The sequence below is a fragment of the Bactrocera tryoni genome, unplaced genomic scaffold (assembly GCF_016617805.1).
Source record: "Bactrocera tryoni isolate S06 unplaced genomic scaffold, CSIRO_BtryS06_freeze2 scaffold_25, whole genome shotgun sequence".
NCBI classification, from domain to species: Eukaryota; Metazoa; Arthropoda; class Insecta; order Diptera; family Tephritidae; genus Bactrocera; species Bactrocera tryoni.
Window position 1 is genome coordinate 24,219,856 of NW_024395977.1, and position 20,640 is coordinate 24,240,495.

The 20,640-nt window shown below is 36.5% G+C and overlaps 2 protein-coding genes and 2 pseudogenes across 4 annotated transcripts; 2 read left to right on the top strand and 2 right to left on the bottom strand.

Annotated features, from left to right (window-relative positions):
* Positions 1 to 772: 772 nt before the first annotated feature.
* Positions 773 to 2,536, top strand: LOC120780460 (putative nuclease HARBI1). Of its 3 annotated transcripts, XR_005705872.1 has the most exons (5): positions 773 to 870; positions 922 to 1,024; positions 1,081 to 1,582; positions 2,032 to 2,172; positions 2,480 to 2,536. XR_005705872.1 is itself a non-coding variant. In XM_040112731.1 (4 exons), exons 1-3 carry the CDS (start codon positions 795 to 797, stop codon positions 1,556 to 1,558), a joined length of 657 nt encoding a protein of 218 aa, XP_039968665.1. In that variant the 5' UTR covers positions 773 to 794; the 3' UTR covers positions 1,559 to 1,582; positions 2,032 to 2,188. The 3 variants fall into 3 exon arrangements, 2 of the variants coding, with proteins under 2 accessions (XP_039968665.1, XP_039968666.1); XM_040112731.1 differs by lacking the exon at positions 2,480 to 2,536 and having other exon boundaries at positions 2,032 to 2,188; XM_040112732.1 differs by lacking the exon at positions 2,480 to 2,536 and having other exon boundaries at positions 937 to 1,024; positions 2,032 to 2,188.
* On the bottom strand, positions 1,814 to 2,510 carry LOC120780815 (annotated as a pseudogene).
* A 10,632-nt stretch (positions 2,537 to 13,168) lies between the features above and the next one.
* Positions 13,169 to 13,371, top strand: LOC120781045 (annotated as a pseudogene).
* Positions 13,372 to 19,362: 5,991 nt separating this feature from the next.
* On the bottom strand, positions 19,363 to 20,422 carry LOC120780816. The gene is made up of 2 exons (XM_040113063.1): positions 19,874 to 20,422; positions 19,363 to 19,410 (listed from the first exon to the last, which is right to left on the bottom strand). The coding sequence occupies exons 1-2, from the start codon at positions 20,420 to 20,422 to the stop codon at positions 19,363 to 19,365; spliced, it is 597 nt and encodes a 198-aa protein (XP_039968997.1).
* Positions 20,423 to 20,640: the final 218 nt, after the last annotated feature.

A 20,640-nucleotide genomic window follows, 5' to 3' on the forward strand; every position in this document is an offset into this window, starting at 1 on the left:
AGCATGTACGGATATGAAAATTTTTACTTATTTCTTTCTATTTTTGAATTACTAAAATTCTCAAATGCTGCTTATACCATGTTCAGACCGAAAATTTAAAAGATTAGATTACATTTAAGCATTTCATAACCCAACAGTGTTCTTACTGCCGTTAGTGATTTATAAATCAGATGTTTTTGACATTCAGCCATAAACATCAAAGCATTTATTAAAGGAAAACATTGAAATGGCGTACCTTATTATAAAATTGTGTTCTTTTTTTCTAAATTATCTCCGCTCAATGGAGATAATTTGGGAATTGTTTGATTCTAACCGGTTAGCAAGGAAACGTTTGCTGTATGAACACTTAGCACTAAAAATGTAGTATATATGGAGCGAAGTCAACAAGGTCTATTTGGATAAAGGCAAGTACATATATAAATATTGGTATTATAACTTCGTTTAATTATAATGTGTATATAATTTAGACTCGTGGCCAAATGTTTTGGGAAGTCGACTGCCAGGTGAATTCGGATGCGTTTTTTAAAAACAACTTCCGAATGAAGCGCAATTCTTTTATTAAATTGTGCATTATGTTGAAAGGTTTGGAGAAGGAAAATACCAACTACCGCAAAGCAATTCCATTAGAGAAACGCATTGCTATTGCTTTATATGCTCTTGGCTCTTTCTGCAGAATATCGAACAATTGGAAATATGTTCGGAATTGGTAAAAGCACTGTCTGCTCCATTCTAATTGATTTCTGTCATGAAGTCTGGCGTTGTTTGTGTGGCCTTTGTATTTGAAGAAATTCCCAATGAACGAAATTCAATTGCGCGAATATTTAAATGGTTTTGAGTCATTGGGTTTCCCTCAAGTGTTAGGAGCTATAGGTAATAAGTTAAATTTTTACATTTGAGTTTTTATATATTTTTAAGTTTTAGATGGTTGTCATATAGAAGTTCGCCCAGCTGCAGAAGATGCTGTTGACTACTACAATTACAAAGGCTGGTATTCCACAGTTCTTTTGGCTTTAGTAGATGCAAGGTAAGCTTTTTCATGAAGCTCGTTTAAACACCTAATGTATTTCTTTAATGTTATAGATGTCGCTTTATATACATCAACGTTGGTAGTCCAGGCCGTTGTAATGACTCTTCAATATTTGAGAGATCATCTTTAAAATGCGAGTTGGCACAATCTACTATATTTAAAGACATGAGTAAACAAATATCGTCAGTTAATGTTCCAGTCGTTTTGTTGGGCGACTCTACGTTCAAATTTGATGAACATTTGATGAAACCGTACCCATTTTGTGTAAACCAACCTTTGGATAAAAAAAAATTCAACTATGTTCTCTCGAAATGCCGAAGAGTGGTGGAGAATGCTTTCGGTCATTTAAAGGGAAGGTTTAGACGGGTTGGAAAAGGCTTGGATAACCACATGGCCAACACGAAAATCGTCATAAAAGCGTGCTGCGTTTTGCACAACTTTTTAAATGAAAAACCGAAAACGAATCTCGGCAGTTGCCAGAAGACGTCTCTAACATTTGTGGAAATGTCAACCCAAGAGCAGAGGAAATAAGACAAGCGTTCGTTTCGTATTTCGGTGAGTTATTACATTCAACTTTGAAATATTATTAAATCTCAACCGATCCATACTTACATATCTCATAATTCAATTCCAGTACAAAAAAAACAGATATTTCTATATTTTTTATATGTTACATATATATTTTCGTATTCATTTATATATATATTTTATATATTTTATATATTAGATATATATTTTCATTTTCATTCACATACATATTTAAATTCATTTTCCATTCATCATTTATCTTATATCTTAAACTAAAACTTAAAAAAAATTTTAAATCTATTTTTGACGACGAAGGAAGTCGATGAAAGCATCCTTCACTTCTTTTGAATCGTTTATATATTCTTGTAAGAGAGAAAGACGCTTTTCATCGGCTGCCTTCATCGCCTCAGTCGCCTTTAATAAGTCATCCTTCATTTCCTCCATTATTGTTAACCCTGATTTTTTCTTTTTTGCAGCATCGCTTGACGATGGCCGAGCGCAACCACGCGACGTAGAAGGTCCATCGCTTGGGCTTGGGAGCGGCGGCTCTCCTTTTGTATCGTCCTCAATGTAAATTGGTTCCATGTCAACTGAAAATAGAAGAAACAAATAAAAGTGTAAGGAAACATTCCATAACCGTTTTTCATTTTATTATGAATATTGGAATCTACTCCAATGCGCTTAAAACTTACCCACAATGCTATCCTCTACAAGTTCGGCGGAACAAAAACTTTTGAAACCACCTACATACTGCTTGGTGGACCGCCTCATAATATTTCCACCGACTAGGGAGCCACCCGATGGGCCAATTTTCTGCTTTTCTTGTCTAAAAATAAAAAAAATATTTAATTTATATATTGACCTCATAATATATTACTTACCTGTATTTGTTGGTAAAATTGTGCAATTTAATTTTAATTTCAGTGGACGTATATTCGTGTCCAGCCAAAAGCATCGTACAGGACATTTCCTCGTATATGTGGTTATTTTTCCGCGTTGATCGCAGCTCGGCATTTTTTGTTGCCACACCTCGATTAAGTCGGCCTCGGCAGCCTCACTCCACATAACTCGTTTCTTTTTTTGAGTTTTTTCCATATTTTTTTTTACTTTGTAATTTGATTTGTAATCAACGGCAATTTTTAGTTTTATTTTTTTGTCTTCTTTGTCTTGTTTGTTTACATTCAGCATTCAGCATCAGCTGTGATAATGTAAAAATTTCCAGTGCTGACAAGTAGATTGCGCAAAATCAGAGTCGCACAGAGAGATTTAGCGTGGATCAGTTTCAAATCATTTCAATGAAGTGATTTGGAACTGTCATTTTTGTATGGCGAAATTTTGATAAATTTTTAAGATTAGTGGGATAATCCATTCAACAGCCGAAATCGTGTGATTAAGTGTCGGTCTGAACATGGTATTACATCAATTTTGATCAAATGCTTATGATCAGAAATATAATTTTTGTATATATGAGTTGTATTGAATTTTAACATAAAGAGATAAAAAGTATCCGATGTCCTTACCCTGCTTCTAAGCTACCTCCCCACCAATTTTAAGCCAAAACGGTTCAGCCGTTCTTGAGTTAGGCTGCTATATATATTTCAGGCCTAATAATGAAAATAGGAATATTTATCAACGAAAATGGTTTTATTGTTTTTCAAAATATTCTCCATCAAGATTTATACACTTTTGCATGCGCTCAAACCAATTTTCGAAGCACTTTTTTCACTCCGATTGAGACACCTCTAAAACATGGTTTTTGAATGTTTCAACAGCATCTTTTGGCGACGAAAATCGTTGACCACGCATTATTTTCTTGATGTGTGGGAATAATAAGAAGTCATTGGGTGCCAAGTCAGGGCTGTACGGCGGATGACCCATCAAATTCGACGTTTTGGCCGGTCAAAAAGGCGCTGGTTTGAGCCGATGTGTGAGAGCTCGCATTGTCATGGTGCACAATGATTCGTCTTCTCTTGCTCCAAATGCACTGCAGTTATGGCTCTATGTCAACTTCAGTAAGATGAAGAAGGTTAATTAACTTAAATATGTGAAGTTAATGATTCGGCGCAACTCAATATCGGTTGCTAAATGTGTATATACAAGAAAATCGACTTTATACCTAAATATAAGATTGTGAAATTCTCCCAAATGCACTGCCTTTATGGTTTTATGTCAACTTCAGTGAGATGAAGAAAGTTAATTAACTTAAATATGTGAAGTTAATGATTTGGAGCAACTCCATGCCGATTGCTAAATGCGTATATACAAGAAAAGCGAATTTAAACCTAAATATACGATTTTGCACTGCTTGCAAATGCACTGCCGTTATGGCTCTTTATCAACTTCAGTAAAATGAAAACGGTTAATTGAAAATGTGTATACACAAGAAAATCGAATTTCTACCTAAATGTAAGATTGTGGAATTCTTCCAAATGCACTAACGTTATGGCCTTATGCCAACTTCAGTAAGATGAAGAAGGTTAATTAACTTATATATGTTAAATTATTGATTTGAAGCAACTCAATATCGATTGCTAAATGTGTATGTCAAAGAAAATCGACTTTATATCTGAATATAAGAATGTCGAATTCTTCCAAATGCACTGCCGTTATGGCTTTATGTCAACTTCAGTAAGATGAAGAAGGTTAATTAACTTAAATATGTTAAATTAATGATTTAAAGCAACTCAATATCGACTGCTAAATGTGTATATACAAGAAAATCGAATTTATACCTGAATATAAGATTGTCGAATTCTTCCAAATGCACTGCCGTTATGGCTTTATGTCAACTTCAGTAAAATGAAGAAGGTTAATTAACTTAAATATTTGATGTTAATGATTTGAAGCAACTCAATATCGACTGCTAAATGTGTATACACAAGAAAATCGACTTTATACCTGAATATAAGATTGTCGAATTCTTCCAAATGCACTGCCGTTATAGCTTTATGTCAACTTCAGTAAGATGAAGAAAGTTAATTAACTTAAATATGTTAAATTAATGATTTGAAGCAACTCAATATCGACTGCTAAATGTGTATATACAAGAAAATCGAATTTATACCTGAATATAAGATTGTCGAATTCTTCCAAATGCACTGCCGTTATGGCTTTATGTCAACTTCAGTAAGATGAAGAAGGTAAATTAACTTAAATATGTTAAATTAATGATTTAAAGCAACTCAATATCGACTGCTAAATGTGTATATACAAGAAAATCGACTTTATACCTGAACATAAGATTGTCGAATTCTTCCAAAGGCACTGCCGTTATGACTTTATGTCAACTTCAGTAAGATGAAGAAGGTTAATTAACTTAAATATGTTAAATTAATGATTTAAAGCAACTCAATATCGACTGCTAAATGTGTATATACAAGAAAATCGACTTTATACCTGAATATAAGATTGTCGAATTCTCCCAAATGCACTGCCGTTATGACTTTATGTCAACTTCAGTAAGATGAAGAAGGTTAATTAACTTAAATATGTTAAATTAATGATTTAAAGCAACTCAATATCGACTGCTTAATGTGTATATACAAGAAAATCGACTTTATACCTGAATATAAGATTGTCGAATTCTTCCAAATGCACTGCCGTTATGGTTTTATGTCAACTTCAGTAAGATGAAGAAGGCTAATTAACTTAAATATGTTAAATTAATGATTTAAAGCAACTCAGTATCGACTGCTTAATGTGTATATACAAGAAAATCGACTTTATACCTGAACATAAGATTGTCGAATTCTTCCAAAGACACTGCCGTTATGGATTTATGTCAACTTCAGTAAGATGAAGAAGGTTAATTAACTTAAATATGTTAAATTAATGATTTAAAGCAACTCAATATCGACTGCTTAATGTGTATATACAAGAAAATCGACTTTATACCTGAATATAAGATTGTCGAATTCTTCCAAATGCACTGCCGTTATGGTTTTATGTCAACTTCAGTAAGATGAAGAAGGCTAATTAACTTAAATATGTTAAATTAATGATTTAAAGCAACTCAGTATCGACTGCTAAATGCGTATATACAAGAAAATCGAATTTATACGTGAATATAAGATTGTCGAAGTCATCCAAATGCACTGCCGTTCTGGCTTTATGTTTGTTTCTCCGAAGACTTTAGGCAAACAAATGGTGGTGTACCACTCAGAATTGACCGTCCTACATTGCTCAAGCGGAACAGTCGCCACATGACCAGTTTTGCCGAAGAAACGGGCGACCATTTGCTTCGAAGTGCTTCTTCCACGAACAACTTTCGTTGGATTTGGCTCGTCTTGGAAGACCCACACGGTCGATTGCTGTTTTGTTTCGGGCTCATACGCATAGATTCATGATTCGTGACCTGTGACGATCTTATAAACGTCTTTTGAAGCACCGCGATCGTATTTTTTCAGGATTTCTTTACAACAATCCACACGAGCCTTTTTTTGAGCGATTGTCAAATTGTGCGGGATCCAACGAGGACAAACCTTTTTTACGGCCAGGTGTTCATTAGGGTGGGTCGATTCCGGACTTTTTTCGATTCGGGATTTCTAATAGTGCGGAAAAGTTGCCTTAGTACTTCCTGATTCCAATGCAACTTTTTGTTTTGAGATCGGATTGCATCTTCAACCCCAACTCTGGCCTTGAAATTTCGGAAATTCGCCTAAAATCGCGAAATTGTCTACCTAGCGCCTGAAATACGCATCTCATGGCAAAATGTATAAAACAAAAGTAATTTGTCACGTCATTTGCTACCGAAATGGTATGTGATCATGGCCGTAGGACGAACCGTTCCCGAGATACGAGCGAAAAGGCGGCGCGCCACAGCGCAAGGTGAAAATCGGCTTGCGGCCACACTTCTTGACGTTGATTTCGCCGAGTGCTATCACTCACATTCATTCACCTACGCCAAAGGACACGTTCGGATAGGTCTCCACACAAATATTTCTTTATCGAGGTCCTTCACTTTTGTCGGTGATTTCGCCGAGTTCTATCACTTACATTCATTTCCCTGCGCCATACGACACGTTCGGACTGGTCTCCACATAAATATTTTTTCATCGAGTTCCTTAACTCTTGTCGTTGATTTCGCCGAGTGCTATCACTTATATTCTCTCAACAGAACACAAAACTCAAAATGTCTGTATCTAAATTTAAATTTAGACAGAAATGTCCTGTGTTCGGCATATATCCGTGCAATCTCTTTGAGCCCCAGTTACCTACTTACCAGCATGCTTTTTTGTGTTATCAGCTTGAAAGATTTCGTATAGGGCGACTCCGAGGCGACAACTTTGAACCTAGGAGTAAAGAGGTTACAGAAATAGTTGCAAAAAAGGTTGAAAATTCTTTCAAAAAGTCATCTATTCCGATAGTTTCACACACCAGAGTTGTACAAATGCTCACCACATTCCATAAGAAATTTCTGACTCTTAAACAAATGTTTTTAAGGAACCCAATAGGTTTGAGCTCTAAAAGAGACGACTTTGTCTCTTCTGCCGGAAAAGTATTTGACATCGCTGCTTGTAAATGCATTTATTTTTCTTCTTGCACTTGTCCAAAGGAAAGGAAAGTTCCTATCAATGAACAACCATTTCTCTTGGACCAGAGAACCAGAAGAATTGGTCGCATTGGAAGTGTTGATCTACCTGAAGCAAAAGAGATTACAAAGAAAAATGAACGTAAAGAAAAGCTTTCAAAGCGTCATTCAATATCAACACTTACCAGAAAAGTATCAGCTGGAACACGTGACCATTCAGATCACCCAGACTCTCATACAGACGACAACAATGTAGGTGCGTCGCACATGGATTCTTCCAAAAACGATTCTGATGATGAATTTTCTCTTCCATCCTCTAAAACCAAACAAAACACACTAGTATTAGAACACTCTGCTTTAGCTGCCCAAAGTTTTGGAGTAAGTGATAGAGCAGCGGCCTTGATTGTTTCATTTGCTTTTCTGGATGCCAAAAAAGCAGGTTTGATAACAGAGGATCAGGCTAGCTTTGTCACTGACAAATGCAAGATTAGTCGGGCAAAAGAAAGTGTTGGAGTTAAGCTCCAAAACACCGAAAGTATTGACTCTGTATATGGGCTGACGGTACTACCGCGACACTGTCAAAGAGGAACATATTTCTCTTATAGCGGAACCTGGTTGTCATTACTTTGGCCACGTCACCTCTCCTTCCGGGTCAGCTGAGGATGGTAACATTTGCAAGACAATTCAGTTGATGTGGAACATCTAGAACTTGTCGGTGCTGATGGCACCAACACGAACACAGGTTGGAAAGGTGGAATCATTCGGAAACTCGAAGAAAGAATAGGTAGGCCATTACAGTGGGTAGTTTGTCTTCTACATTTCAACGAACTTCCATTTCTTGCTCTTTTCGAACACATAGATGGTGTCTCAAAGAGTCCAAATACATTCTCTGGCGACATAGGTAAACTGCTCCCTGATTGTGAGAAGTTGCCTGTTGTCAAATTTGAAAGTTTTCCATCCTGCCAACTACCTTCTGAGGTTATTAATCCGACCCAACTTAGCACAGACCAAGCTTATCTATAAAATATCAGAAGCTGTTATTACCGGTCAATGTTCCTCACATTTAGCGTCGTTGCATCCAGGTAACATGTGCAAATCTCGCTGGCTCACCTGTGCAAATAGAATTCTGAGATTATACATTTCTACTGACAAACCAACAAAGGAAATAAAGACTTTGGTCAAGTACATTCTTACAGTTTACTCACCTTTATGGTCTCAATAAGATTCAACAGTTCAATCAAAGGTGGCTCGCGCCATCTCTATGCTGCAATTCAAAAGTCGACATCTTACCTGCTAAACTGCGCAAGGTTGTCGATTCATCCATTCAACAGAATGCTTTTTGCTTTGAAAGTTGGCCTTTGACCGTCTTCTGGGTCAGAGAAGCAGAGTCTGACACTGTAAATGGAAAGGTTAGATGTAATAAAGTGCCAAAGCTGAATTTCAAAGCTAATAATTATTACGATATGATTAACTGGAAGACTATTATCTTGACTGTTCCACCAGTTCTTTGTTCAGTTTCTAACGAAGAACTCATAAAAGGGCTGTCGGGAGACACTTCAGAGATATGGAAATTTAGTGAATTCCCCTCTCACACCGTGGCAGTCGAGAGAACCGTCAAACTGGTGACAGAGGCATCTTCTAAAGTTATTGGCCCCCAATCTCGTGATCGTTTTAGACGCTCTACACTGAAATCTAGGCAACAAGTGCCAAAGTTTAGTACAAAATCTGATTTTATCAATAAATTTGACACAGATTCAGACTAAAACAAGCCTGACATATGGTTGGTTGGGTTGGGCTTGGGACGAACCTGAAGAGCAGCCACCTCCACGCGGTGGGTTCTGGGTGACCAATACAGGTTAGCTGAGAGCTGCAACAATTTTCACCTTGCGCTATGGCGCGCCGCCTTTTCGCTCGTATCTCGGGAACGGTTCGTCCTACGGCCATGATCACATATACCATTTCGGTAGCAAATGACGTGACAAATTACTTTTGTTTTATACATTTTGCAATGAGATGCGTATTTCAGGCGCTAGGTAGACAATTCCGCGATTTTAGGCGAATTTCCGAAATTTCAAGGCCGGAGTTGGGGTTGAAGATGCAATCCGATCTCAAAACAAAAAGTTACATTGGAATCAGGAAGTACTAAGGCAACATTTCCGCACTATTAGAAATCCCGAATCGAAAAAAGTCCGGAACCGACCCACCCTAGTGTTCATGCAATATAGAATGTATGCTGGTGGGAGAAATGCATGGGCATGCCTCTATCTGAAGGTATGTTACATGACGGTCGTGCATTATGAGTTCCTGTACGGCATCGATGTTTTCTGGCACAACGGCTGTTTTTGGACGACCTTCACGGAATTCGTCTTTGAGCGAGCGTCGGCCACGACTGAATTCGTTGTACCAGTTTTCACAGTGCTATAGGATGGTGCTTCATAGCCATTCAAAGATTTTAGTTCATCGATGCACTCTTGTCGTGATAATCCACGTCGAAAGTTGTGAAAAATGATCGCACGAAAACGTTCACGAGTTAATTCCATTTTTGGCCGAGATGAATTTTTTAATTCCCTGTAAATAAAACAATTCACGATTAAATGACAAAACGTTCTGAGTGATGTTATGCTAAAAAATGTTAAACTTTCCAATGGAAATGTCAGATTGCACCTGGCAACACTTAGTGTTGCTTAGACCAGATATATATGGTGTAACTAATACGACTTTCTTTTATATACTACTTGCTGACCCCGCAGCCGTTGTCCTGCGCAAAATTATGTCTTTTGAATTGAAAAGTCAAAAATTCATATTGTGTTGATTATCATTTATTTGAGATTTTTCTACATTTTTTTCAATGTAACGCAGCTTGATAAATAACAAATTTTGGTTTCTGTTCCGGTGTACAGAAAAGATGGTTTTCCAACTCGTGAGCACGCCACGTATATCTGGGGGCCTATGCCGTAACTCGATTCGAAAAAAAGTTTACTAGAATTCGGATTTTTTATGTTCCGTAACTCGACTTTCGGATTTTCAAGCCAATTTTCGAATAAATTATTCGTTAGCTTTTGAGTTGTAGAAAGCAAAAACGAAAATTGTACGTATTTATTCTGCCACAGGGTGGTTAAGCTTTCTCATAATTATAAAGTAGATCCGAATTTCGAATAGAATACATTTACGAATCGAGATACAGAATAGGGCCCCTGTTTGCCCCCAATTTGAAAAACGGAATACGTTTGAACTGAAATGGCAAATCGTTAGAACTCAAAAGAAATCCGTAGAATCAAGCATTCTGCCCCATCTATTTGATAGGCGCGTCACAATCATATTGCGAAACATAATAACGACAGGGGGCCTATTCTGTAACTCGATTCCAAAATAAATTTACTCGAATTCGGATTTTTTATATTCTGTAACTCGATTTTCAGATTTGCAAGCCAATTTTCGAATAAAATATTCGTTAGCTTTTGAGTTGTAGAAAGCAAAAACGAAAATTGTCCGTATTTTTTTTGGCACAGGGTGGTACAACTTTCACAGAATGATAAAGTAGATCCGAATTTCGAATAGAATACATTTTCGAATCGAGTTACAGAATAGGCCCCCACATCCAACTTTGAGACACAAATGATGAGGTGGCATACCAAGCCTCTCCAATGAATTTATTTAGAAATTCCACTGGATAATTCACGGTGTTGTCTTCATTGTCAAGGCGATCGATCGATTTGTATGACCGCAAGTCTCCCGGAAATTGACTTTGAATCTTCCAGTTTAAGTCAACAACATCGGTATTTTTGCCAGCTAACAATGCGCATGCATTTAAGGAATCGTACTATCGATAATTTGTCCAATGTTCGTATAAACATTCCTGATGAGTCCATCTTTCGTGAATTGATAAACGGCATATGGAATTGATATCAAACCACCGGAAGTATCAACCGATATTGACCCATTTCCAATTCTTAGCGTATACGATGTAAAATGTCTTCGGCAATGTAATTTTTGGTCGTATCCCATAACTGACGCGATTTTGAAGGCTGATCATCGCGAAAAGTGCACGAACTTCATTCCAGTGATTATCATGTTCCAGCAATTGTAATTGTATGTATAATATCAAGGTATTTCCAAATAGAGCAAGTTCTCGCAAACGGTTTACTGACGAAAGTTGAGAAAAAACTCGTAAATGTTAATTTTGTTGCTTGGGGTGTTTCCCCTGTCTGTACTGTATTGAAATAGACTATTTGGTCATTCTCCAAATTAACTGCGAGACGCAAAACAGTCGGAAAACGTTCATAAATCGCAAAAGTAAATATCATACAAAGTGCTTTATTGCAGTTCACGTATTGACCGTATCGTTCAAGACCAGTAACCGCCATGTTGCTTCCTTTGGTGACGTATTTACAAACGTATTTTATCGATTACACCAAACTGAAATACGCAACATTGGCATGACTTTTGAATGTGAATTAGACAACAGTGGCGAATATGGTACGATCCATGTGTTGTCGACTTCGATGCGTTGTTAACTTCGATATTCACGCCTCTAAATTGAAAGCTAAATGTTCTGCCATTGTAATCTGGTGACGATGCTGATACATTGGATATCCATCATTTCTAGTTTGTGTTTCCGAAAGAAAAGCACGTGGATAGTGTTTCGTGCATTTACTGTCAGACATACAAACCGAAGTGGGATTGTTGTGTCCGCAAGGTCCATGTACCATATTGGTTTTCATTACTTCTTATAATACTGAATCTTTCTCTGCTTCAGGAATTTCCGCAGAAATGATTTCTTCAATTTGATCTGGTGTAACCACCATCCACCATCCAAAGAAGAACGTGCACGTGCGACAAACCTCTCTGTTGTCACTCAACATAGTACATCTAGCATCTAACAGCACCACATATACCTACATTACTCCAAGATAAAGTCCATGAAACATCGTAACTGTTGTTTGAAAAGTTGTGCTGTGATATCGTGACGATCGCTTGCTGAATGACCGCGATTCATAATTCCGCACGTATGTCATCGCATTTTGGGAGTACTTCTTGCCTTGCCTTGCTTGGGCTGCCATACGTTGATGGCAAAATTACGGCGACCTCTTCGTGGCTTCGTAGGAAATTTCAATCTGCAACACACATAAAGTTTTCACTGAATAATTTTCAAAAATTTTTCTTTTAAATAGCCGGAATAAAAAAGCAAGCGACCGAAATTGAACGGTTCAAATAATTTACAAATCAAAATATTAAAAAACAAAACCAACAAAAATTGAAAAAAATTTGTATGAAAAAAAGTATATAATGTATAAGAAGATTAAGTATTCATTACACTTATCGAGTTTTCATTGTTTTTAATATGTATTCTGCTATTCGGAGTGGAGACAAATCCAACGAATCAATAACCATGAAAATTGGTTCAGCAGATCTCGAGTTATAAGTGTCCGAACAAACCCGTCTTTGTTTTATATATATAGATATATGTACATACTTGTAGATGACAGAAAGTAGCAAAAAAGAAAAAAAAACAACAAACACATGCGGGAGATAAATTTTCATTAGCTCCGCTCTGCTACCGCTCCCAATTTTTTGCTACAGCTACTCCAGAGCATAGCGCAACATATATAATATATATACATAGCTGTAGCGAGAGCAACAAAATTAATTAATTAAAACTTTAGTTTTTTACCTAACAAAACTCGGAACAGAGTAGAGCACATACTTTTTTGAAGTTATACTTCTTATATGAGTTCGGAAAAGGTTGCGATAGATTCATATTGCGCAACCTTGTCTGCGAAGATGTTCGAGTAGCAAGGGAAGCGGTGACAATCGGCGATCGTTTGTTCGTTTCTTTCGGCACAGCTCGGATTTTCTACCAACAACACAATGCTGCCATGCTTAAGCTATTGTTGTGTTTGTAGAACAATGTTTCAATTTCTGGTTGGTGACATATTCACATGTGTGCGCATATGTATGTTTGTATGCTTGTGCATTATTGAAGTTATACTTCTTTTTCTTTCGTTTGTCTTTCATTTCTGCGAATTCTCAATTATTTTGTGTGACTTTTGGTTGAAACACTCTGCGTTGGCGTTTGAAAAATTAAGACTATACTTCACAGGATCATTTCTGTAGTTAGTCTTCATTTACATTTTTTGGAAATCGACCCGCGATGACGAGGTATATCGTTTTATCTGACAGCGTGAGGTTTATGAACTTCATTTCTAATTTTGTCTTGTGGCATATTAGAAATGATGTTTCTTCGAAAATCGCTCGCTTACAACGGATAAAACGACTTCTGGGTGGTGATTTTAATGAATAAATTCCAAGGTTTTACACAAAAATAATGCAATCAATAAGTACAGTACGCTTATGTATGTTTGTATGCTTGCGCATTATTTTTCTTTCGTTTGTCTTTCATTTCTGCGAATTCTCAACTATTTTGTGTGACTTTATTTCTTTCGTTTCTGTTTCATTTCTGCGAATTCTTTATGTGACTTTTGGTTAAATACTCTGCGTTGGCCGTTGAAAAGTTAATACCGACATCAACTCAATCTGTCAAAAAAAATTGCAGTTGAAGTATGATGGAACTTCAACTTTTTTTTGGTATTGCGGTTTTCAACTCTGTACAAGTGGGGTTGACTAGTATATAAATAAACTTCAACTGCTTAGTAGCAGTTAACATAAACATAATGTTACAACAAAAAAGAAATTCGAAAAATTGGTAGAGTTAATGGAGAAGCTTCCAGAAGTAGGAAGAGGAAAGCCACAATTTGGAAGCAATAAATTCAAAATTATAAAGAATTGTGGGAGAGTGTGGCACTGCAGTTAAATTGTTTAGGGCCACCAAGCAGAACTGCCTACGAATGGGGACGAGTAAGTTATGGTTATGACATTAAAAATATTAACTAAAAATAAAATTTTTTTATTAGGTGTGGATTCACTATAAGGCAAATCTGAAGAAAAAACTTGCCAACAACAGGAATAACTACCTTGCGACTGGTGGTGGACCGTCGCAAGAGCAGTCGCTGAGCCCAGTGGAAGAGAGCGTGGCCCAGCTTATTCAATTAAGGGAAGCAGTTGCACCAAGTGGGCCAGCTTTTGGTGTGGAGAATATACCTCCTACTGTCGCCGATGTGCCCCTTGAACGTTCGCCATTGTCCACTCCAGTTGTGCAGGAACGCCCGACTCCTTCCAGGAGAGTTTAGTTAAGGAGGGCGAACAATTGCATGGAGTCGGAAAGGCTGCAACTCCTTTCAACCCAAACTGAAACTCACCAGAAAAAAAAAAAAAAATTTGATAGTTGGAGAAAACTGAACATAAATCTTATACTCTCCAAAAAGAAGCTTTAGATTTAAAAAAAGGAAAATGGAGATATACGAAAGGAAAGCAAACGAGGCGAATGAACTCCATGCACTCAAAATTGAAGTGCAGCGCCTCAAAATTGCTAAATTAAAATCTTCGCAAAGATTTTAATTTTTTTTGGTTATTTAACACACGAAGTAATATTTTTTTCTATCTTATTTTTAATTATTCTGGAATGAAATGATATTGTTATTTAATGAATTTATTTAAATAAAATTTAAATATATGCCTGAATAAATAGCACATTTGGAAAAATAAATGAAATTTAATATTTTAATTATTTAGAGGGAAGTCATAATATTATTGAAAATTATTCGAGCCGTATCCTCTTTTTCTCTTTCTATGTCCAAAACATCATTGGTCATTGTAGTATTTGAAGTAGATGATATTTCTTCCGGAGATTCCACTTGAAAGTGTTGGCAAATATTGTGCAATGCGCAACAAGCATTCACAATTTGCGTAGCCTTTTCAGGAGTGTAGTGTAAACCTCGTACAGATAAAAGACATCGAAATCTACTCTTTAGTACACCAATTGTCCGCTCTACAATATTCCGGGCCTTTGAGTGTACTGTATTGTAGCGTGCTTGGGGTGAAGAAGCTTCCGCCAAGCGATAAGGCGTCATTAAAAATTTGTGCAGAGGATAGCCAGCGTCGCCTAAGAAATTACATTACTCCACTTATTTAGCAATAAATACGATAAAGTCTTACCCAAGATCCAAGTGTTATTCTGTATGTTGTTCTGTAAATGCACTCTCAAATCGCTAACATTGAAAACAAAAGAGTCATGATTTGCGCCTGCATGCCTAGCATCCACATACCGAATAGACATTTTATAATCACAAAGCTAAAAACTTTAAGAAATTATACCATTTTGTTTCTAATATAATTCAGATTTTATATATACAATCATCACGTTTAAACTGTAGTAGCCCTTTCTGTTAAGATAAAGATGTTGCACTTCTTTTCTTGGTGAAAATATGCGAACATGAGTTCCGTCGATGCAACTACTCCCGGGAAAGCACTTTTTGAATAAAATGAAACTTTTGAAGCGTTTTGCTCCTCCTCAGTCATTTGAATTTTAATCCATTGGGCACAAATACGTTTTTCAATTATATTTAGAACCTCTTTAATTACTAAAGATATCGTAGGTTGCGCCAACCCAATGTTAAAATCATTTCCACTGCATTTTTGATAACCACCGTCAGCAAGGAAACGCAGAGTTGCGCATAATTTTAATATAGGAGGTATGGCCGATCCTTGCACACGTTTGTGGAAATGTTCCTTCATCTCATTCAGTAAAAAAAATGCTTCTTTTTTTAATCGAAAATAACTTATGAATCTGCAATAAACATTATTAAAAAGCCACTCAATTGTGAAAAAACTATGGCTTACTTTGCATTTGGAAGCTCCAATGGATATGAATGATCACGAAGGCTTTTTCGTATACGTAGTACGTCAGTTTTGCCCCCAATATTTCCGTCATTGTAATATAAATCAAAACTTATATCCATTTTTTTATTTATTTTAATGTTTATTCACTTTTTCGCGAGCGACAACTGAATTCAATTGTTTAAATATGTCGTTTACAAAATTTTAGCTGTTTCACTATCTGTCAAAATTCCCTTTCTTAGGTTGGCAACGCCAATCATACTTCGACTGAACTTAGTTGAAGTTCGCTATACCGAAAAAAAGTTTGGTTGATCTGAAGTTGAATTGCTTTAACTTCAATTCGACCAAGTCAAGTTGAAAACCGCAATAGGGGCATAGACTATATTTCACAGGATCATTTCTATAGTCAGTCTTTATTTACTTTCTTTGCAAATCGACCCGCGATGTATGTGCGCATATGTATGTTTGTATGCTTGTGCATTATTGAAGTTATACTTCTTTTTCTTTCGTTTGTCTTTCATTTTTGCGAATTCTCAACACTTTTGTGTGATTTTTGGTTAAACGGCTGCGTTAGCCGTTGAAAAGTTAAGACTTCACAGGATCATTTCTGTAGACAGGGTAATTCGTGTGCTATATAATATTTTTTTTTTTTTTTTGCAATATCTTATTATTTATTGAATCTGCTATTTATTTTAAAAGCCTAACAATAAGTTATAAAATCTTAAATCTATTTAAAAAACTAGACAAGCTCAAGCAAGTGTTTGAGCTGTTTTGGTGATACGTTGCTCCTTAGTACGCAGGCATATCTCTTCTTTTAAGGCGTGTTTGATCGTAGGGATGTACCAAAGCATTAGCCAAAGGGTTTGGGTGATCTCGGAGTTTAGATATACATACATATATTTAATTCTGCTGTCTTCTACTACTTTCTTTACCATAGAAATACCTAGGTCTTTATGGATATTTTCATTACGCATGTACCATGGTGAACACGTGATTGTTCTAAGCATTTTTGATTGGAACCTTTGTATTATATAAATATTAGTTGCACAGGTCGTACCCCACAGTTGAATGCCATACATCCAAATCGGCTTTATGACAGCATTATATAAAAGCACTTTGCTGTCTAGGCTAAGTTTGGAGTTTTTATTTAAAAGTCAATTTAAATTTGCAGCTCTTATCTTCATGCAAGTTATTTTACTAGATATATGTTTTCTCCACGTAAGTCTTCTATCCATGTGAATACCAAGATAAGTTACTTCGTTCGCTTGGGGTACTAAAATGTTGTTAATTTTTACTGCCGTATACATTTTAGGTCTTAGCGAAAATGTAACATGCTTACACTTTTGTTCATTCACATTTATACGCCAGTTGGCTAGCCGTTCTTCGATAGACCTTAAGTGCTTGGCTAATATTCATGATGCTATTATGTGGCATTTGTTACGGCTCACTAAAGCTGTGTCATCCGCAAAAGTTGAAGTTAATACATTATTAGCTGTTGGAAGATCTGCCGTATATATGATGTATAGAGTTGGGCCTAAAACACTGCCTTGTGGTACACCAGCCCTTATCTGTCGTTCATCAGATATGAAATCTCCCACTTTTACCACACATTTTCTATTTTTTAAATAAGGCTCCAATGTTTTATACAATTCAAAGGGTAGAATGTTTTTAATCTCATACAAAAGGCCTTCATGTCACACCTTATCAAACGCCTGAACCACGTCTAGAAATAAAGCTGAACAGTACTCTCTGTGCTCAAATGCTGTTCTTATTTCGTTAGTAATTCTATTTACTTGCACTATCGTGCTATGTTTTGGACGAAACCCGAATTGGTGCGTTGGTATTATATTATTTTCGTGGAGGAAAGGAGACATCTTGATAGTAACACTTTTTCAAATATTTTAGAAAGACAGGGTAGAAGACTGATTGGTCTGTATGAAGACGGCTGTGTTAAGTCTTTCCCAGGTTTATCTATCAAGACAATCAGCGACTTTTTCCAGGAATTAGGATAGTATCCGAGATTAAGGATTGCACTGAAGAGCAAAGAGAGCACTTCTATAGCAATATTTGGTAACTCAATTAGCATTTTTGGGGTAATATTATCATGTCCTGGTGACTTTTTTGGTTTAAGTTATTTTATTATTCTAATAATTTTAGAAGGTGAAGTCTTAAAAGACTCAAGTGACTCTTTAACTGTGTTGGGTAAGCTGGACAACTCGAAGTGGTTCTTTGGGCAATTTGGTTGAAATACCTTTTCTAGGTGATTTACAAAACAATTAGCCACTTCGAGCCCAATTTCCGCCCATGTCTCGTATAGGCATGTTGTTGTTAGTTGGTGGCTTCAGGAACTTTTGGACTTTCCAAAGAGAATTTTGCTTGCTTGAATTTGGACACAGCTTCTTTATATACATTTCGGTATTGGATTCTTCCTCACGTTTAAGCGCTTTTTTTAATTTACGTACAGCTGATTTCAGTTGAAGCTGAGTGGAAGGGGAGCGATTTATCTGCCATTCACGCCTTGCACGCCTTTTTTCGTTTACAAGCTTTTCTATTTCTCTGTTAGTAATTTTTCTGGCACCAAGCGGCTTATAGTTTTTGTTTGGTGTTTAGTTATTATATCATTGAGTTCTTCTATGCTTTCGTCAATATCTCTTCCTGTATTTATTTTGTACTCAATATTAATGTGGCTACTCACGTATTTTTTATATTTTAGCCAATTCGTTTTATAAGAAGTTAATCCCACTTTTGGATTAACGAATAGGGGTTGTTCACATAACTTTATTAGTACAGGAGAGTGATCAGAAGATAGATCAGTACATGTATCAACTGTTATAAGCGATTTATCTATATTTTTGATTACAGCAAAATCAATTAAATCTGGTATTTTTTTACGATCACTAGGCCAATATGTCGGCTTACCAGGAGATATTATGTCAAGGTTATTGTGCCTATTTATAATAGTGTGATACAGCTGTCGTCCTTTCGGATTAATTAGCCGTAAGCCCCAAGAAAGTCTTTGAATTGGATGTCAGTAATTTTAAACCGAGGTGGACAGTATATGGCTGTCAGAGTCCCAGCGATTTTTTATAGTTATTGTTGTAGCTTGTAATTGCGCTGTGGCATAAAATTCTGATGTGTGGTGATTTAACCGTTTTCTAACCAACACTGCTGTTCCTCCATGTGCCTTTCCATCTGGGTGGTTTGTAACATAGAGTCTAAATCCCAGTATAAAGAAATTGTTTTTGTTCGTAAGATGAGTTTCTGACAATAGCATTACATCGATACTATTTTCATCCAGAAATCTAATAAGTTCCAATTTATGTTGGTTAACACCGTTAGCATTCCATAAACAAATGTTCAATACACTCAGTTTTTACTTAAAAAAGGTTGCAACATTTGGTTTTGTGATTTGTTTATCTTTTGAATCATATTTTGCATTGAAGCCATAAATTGTGTCATACATTGGGTAAGGTTGAAAATCATAGTTTTTCAACGCTTCCATTTGGTTGGTTTGGGGGCAATTGCATTTGTGCAGTATTGCCTTTCACCACGTTTGCATAGCTTCCTTGTGTAGCATTGTCTTTAGGATTAACTGGTTTTGAAATGTGGACGGGGATTTCAATATTTTCAATAGATGGAATATTCATCATTTGGTTACGACGTGCTTGGATGCCCTGTGACAACTTCGATTTTAAATCTTTGTATACAGGGCAACCCCTGTAGTTAGCAGTGTGGTTTCCTCCACAATTGCTGCATTTTTTATTTAAATTCTCTTTTTTAAGAGTACATTTTGAAGTTGGATGTAGATCACCACATACTACACAGACACTTCGTAGAGTGCAATATGCTTTCGTGTGTCCATAATCTTGTCAGTTTGTACATTGTACTGGACCATTTCTCTTGTGTGGTTCCTCAACGGTGATTCTGCGATGGAGAAGATATTTTAAACTGTAAATCGGGTGTATTTCATTTTTCTTTAATTTGTTAGAATCTGGCATCAATTCTATTTTGAACATGGGTTGTGGGACTTTGTTCCTGTTAAAAATATTTGCTACTGATTTAATGCTAAAACCACCTTCTTCTAGAGCTTCTCTAACGTCGTTAGAGTTTACCGAAGACTCTATACCTTTTATGACAACAACTAGGCCTTTTGAGCTCTTCAGTTGGTAAGAGTAGTAATTCTTGTTATTATTTGATAGGAATTTTACAATTTCCATGAAACTTTTTTCAGTGTATGTTTGAATTTTTGTTTCATCTATGTTACCTTTTTTCAAGGGCACAATGTGAAAATTGTTTGTGCCTATTATATTGCTCATTTTTGAAACAAGCGCATTTGAGCTATGCTCACGCAAATAGATTGGAGGGGGTTTGGCATTCACGACCGTGGTGGTACCCTTTGCTTCGTCGTTAAGCTCTTTGCTTAGTAAGGCAAATCTGTTGCCATTAAGAATTTCTGGCTTTTTGGTGTTTGGCGTGTTTGCTTGAAATTTTTTGGTATTGACCGCTGTTTTAATAGGACTCAATTTCCTTTTTACATTAATGTAGCGATCAATACCAGTCTGAACTGATGGCCCTTTTTTGCTTGGTACATTCTCACCTTGCATTTTATTTTCCTTCGCTGTCCGGGTGCTTGCTGGTACCTGCATAGTGGCTGCTGTCAGTGGAATTTTTTGTTGCCCGATTGCTGTTCACTGCTGCTTCTGCTGACTGCGCTTGCTTAGTCTCTCTTACATCTGATCGCTGCGATGACTCATCATCGCCGTTACATTTGTTTTTGCTAGGAGTTACTTTTGTTGGCTCGACAAAACTGAAGTAGGCATTT

Coding starts and splice junctions, on each gene's coding strand:
- LOC120780816 (XM_040113063.1), bottom strand. CDS start 20,422: ATGCAAGGTGAGAATGTACCAAGCAAAAAAGGGCCATCAGTTCAGACT. Junction 19,411..19,873: donor GTGGTTTTAGCATTAAATCA/GTAGCAAATATT, acceptor TTTCAAAACCAG/TTAATCCTAAAGACAATGCT.
- LOC120780460 (XM_040112731.1), top strand. CDS start 795: ATGAACGAAATTCAATTGCGCGAATATTTAAATGGTTTTGAGTCATTG. Junction 871..921: donor TCAAGTGTTAGGAGCTATAG/GTAATAAGTTAA, acceptor TTTAAGTTTTAG/ATGGTTGTCATATAGAAGTT. Junction 1,025..1,080: donor TTGGCTTTAGTAGATGCAAG/GTAAGCTTTTTC, acceptor TTAATGTTATAG/ATGTCGCTTTATATACATCA.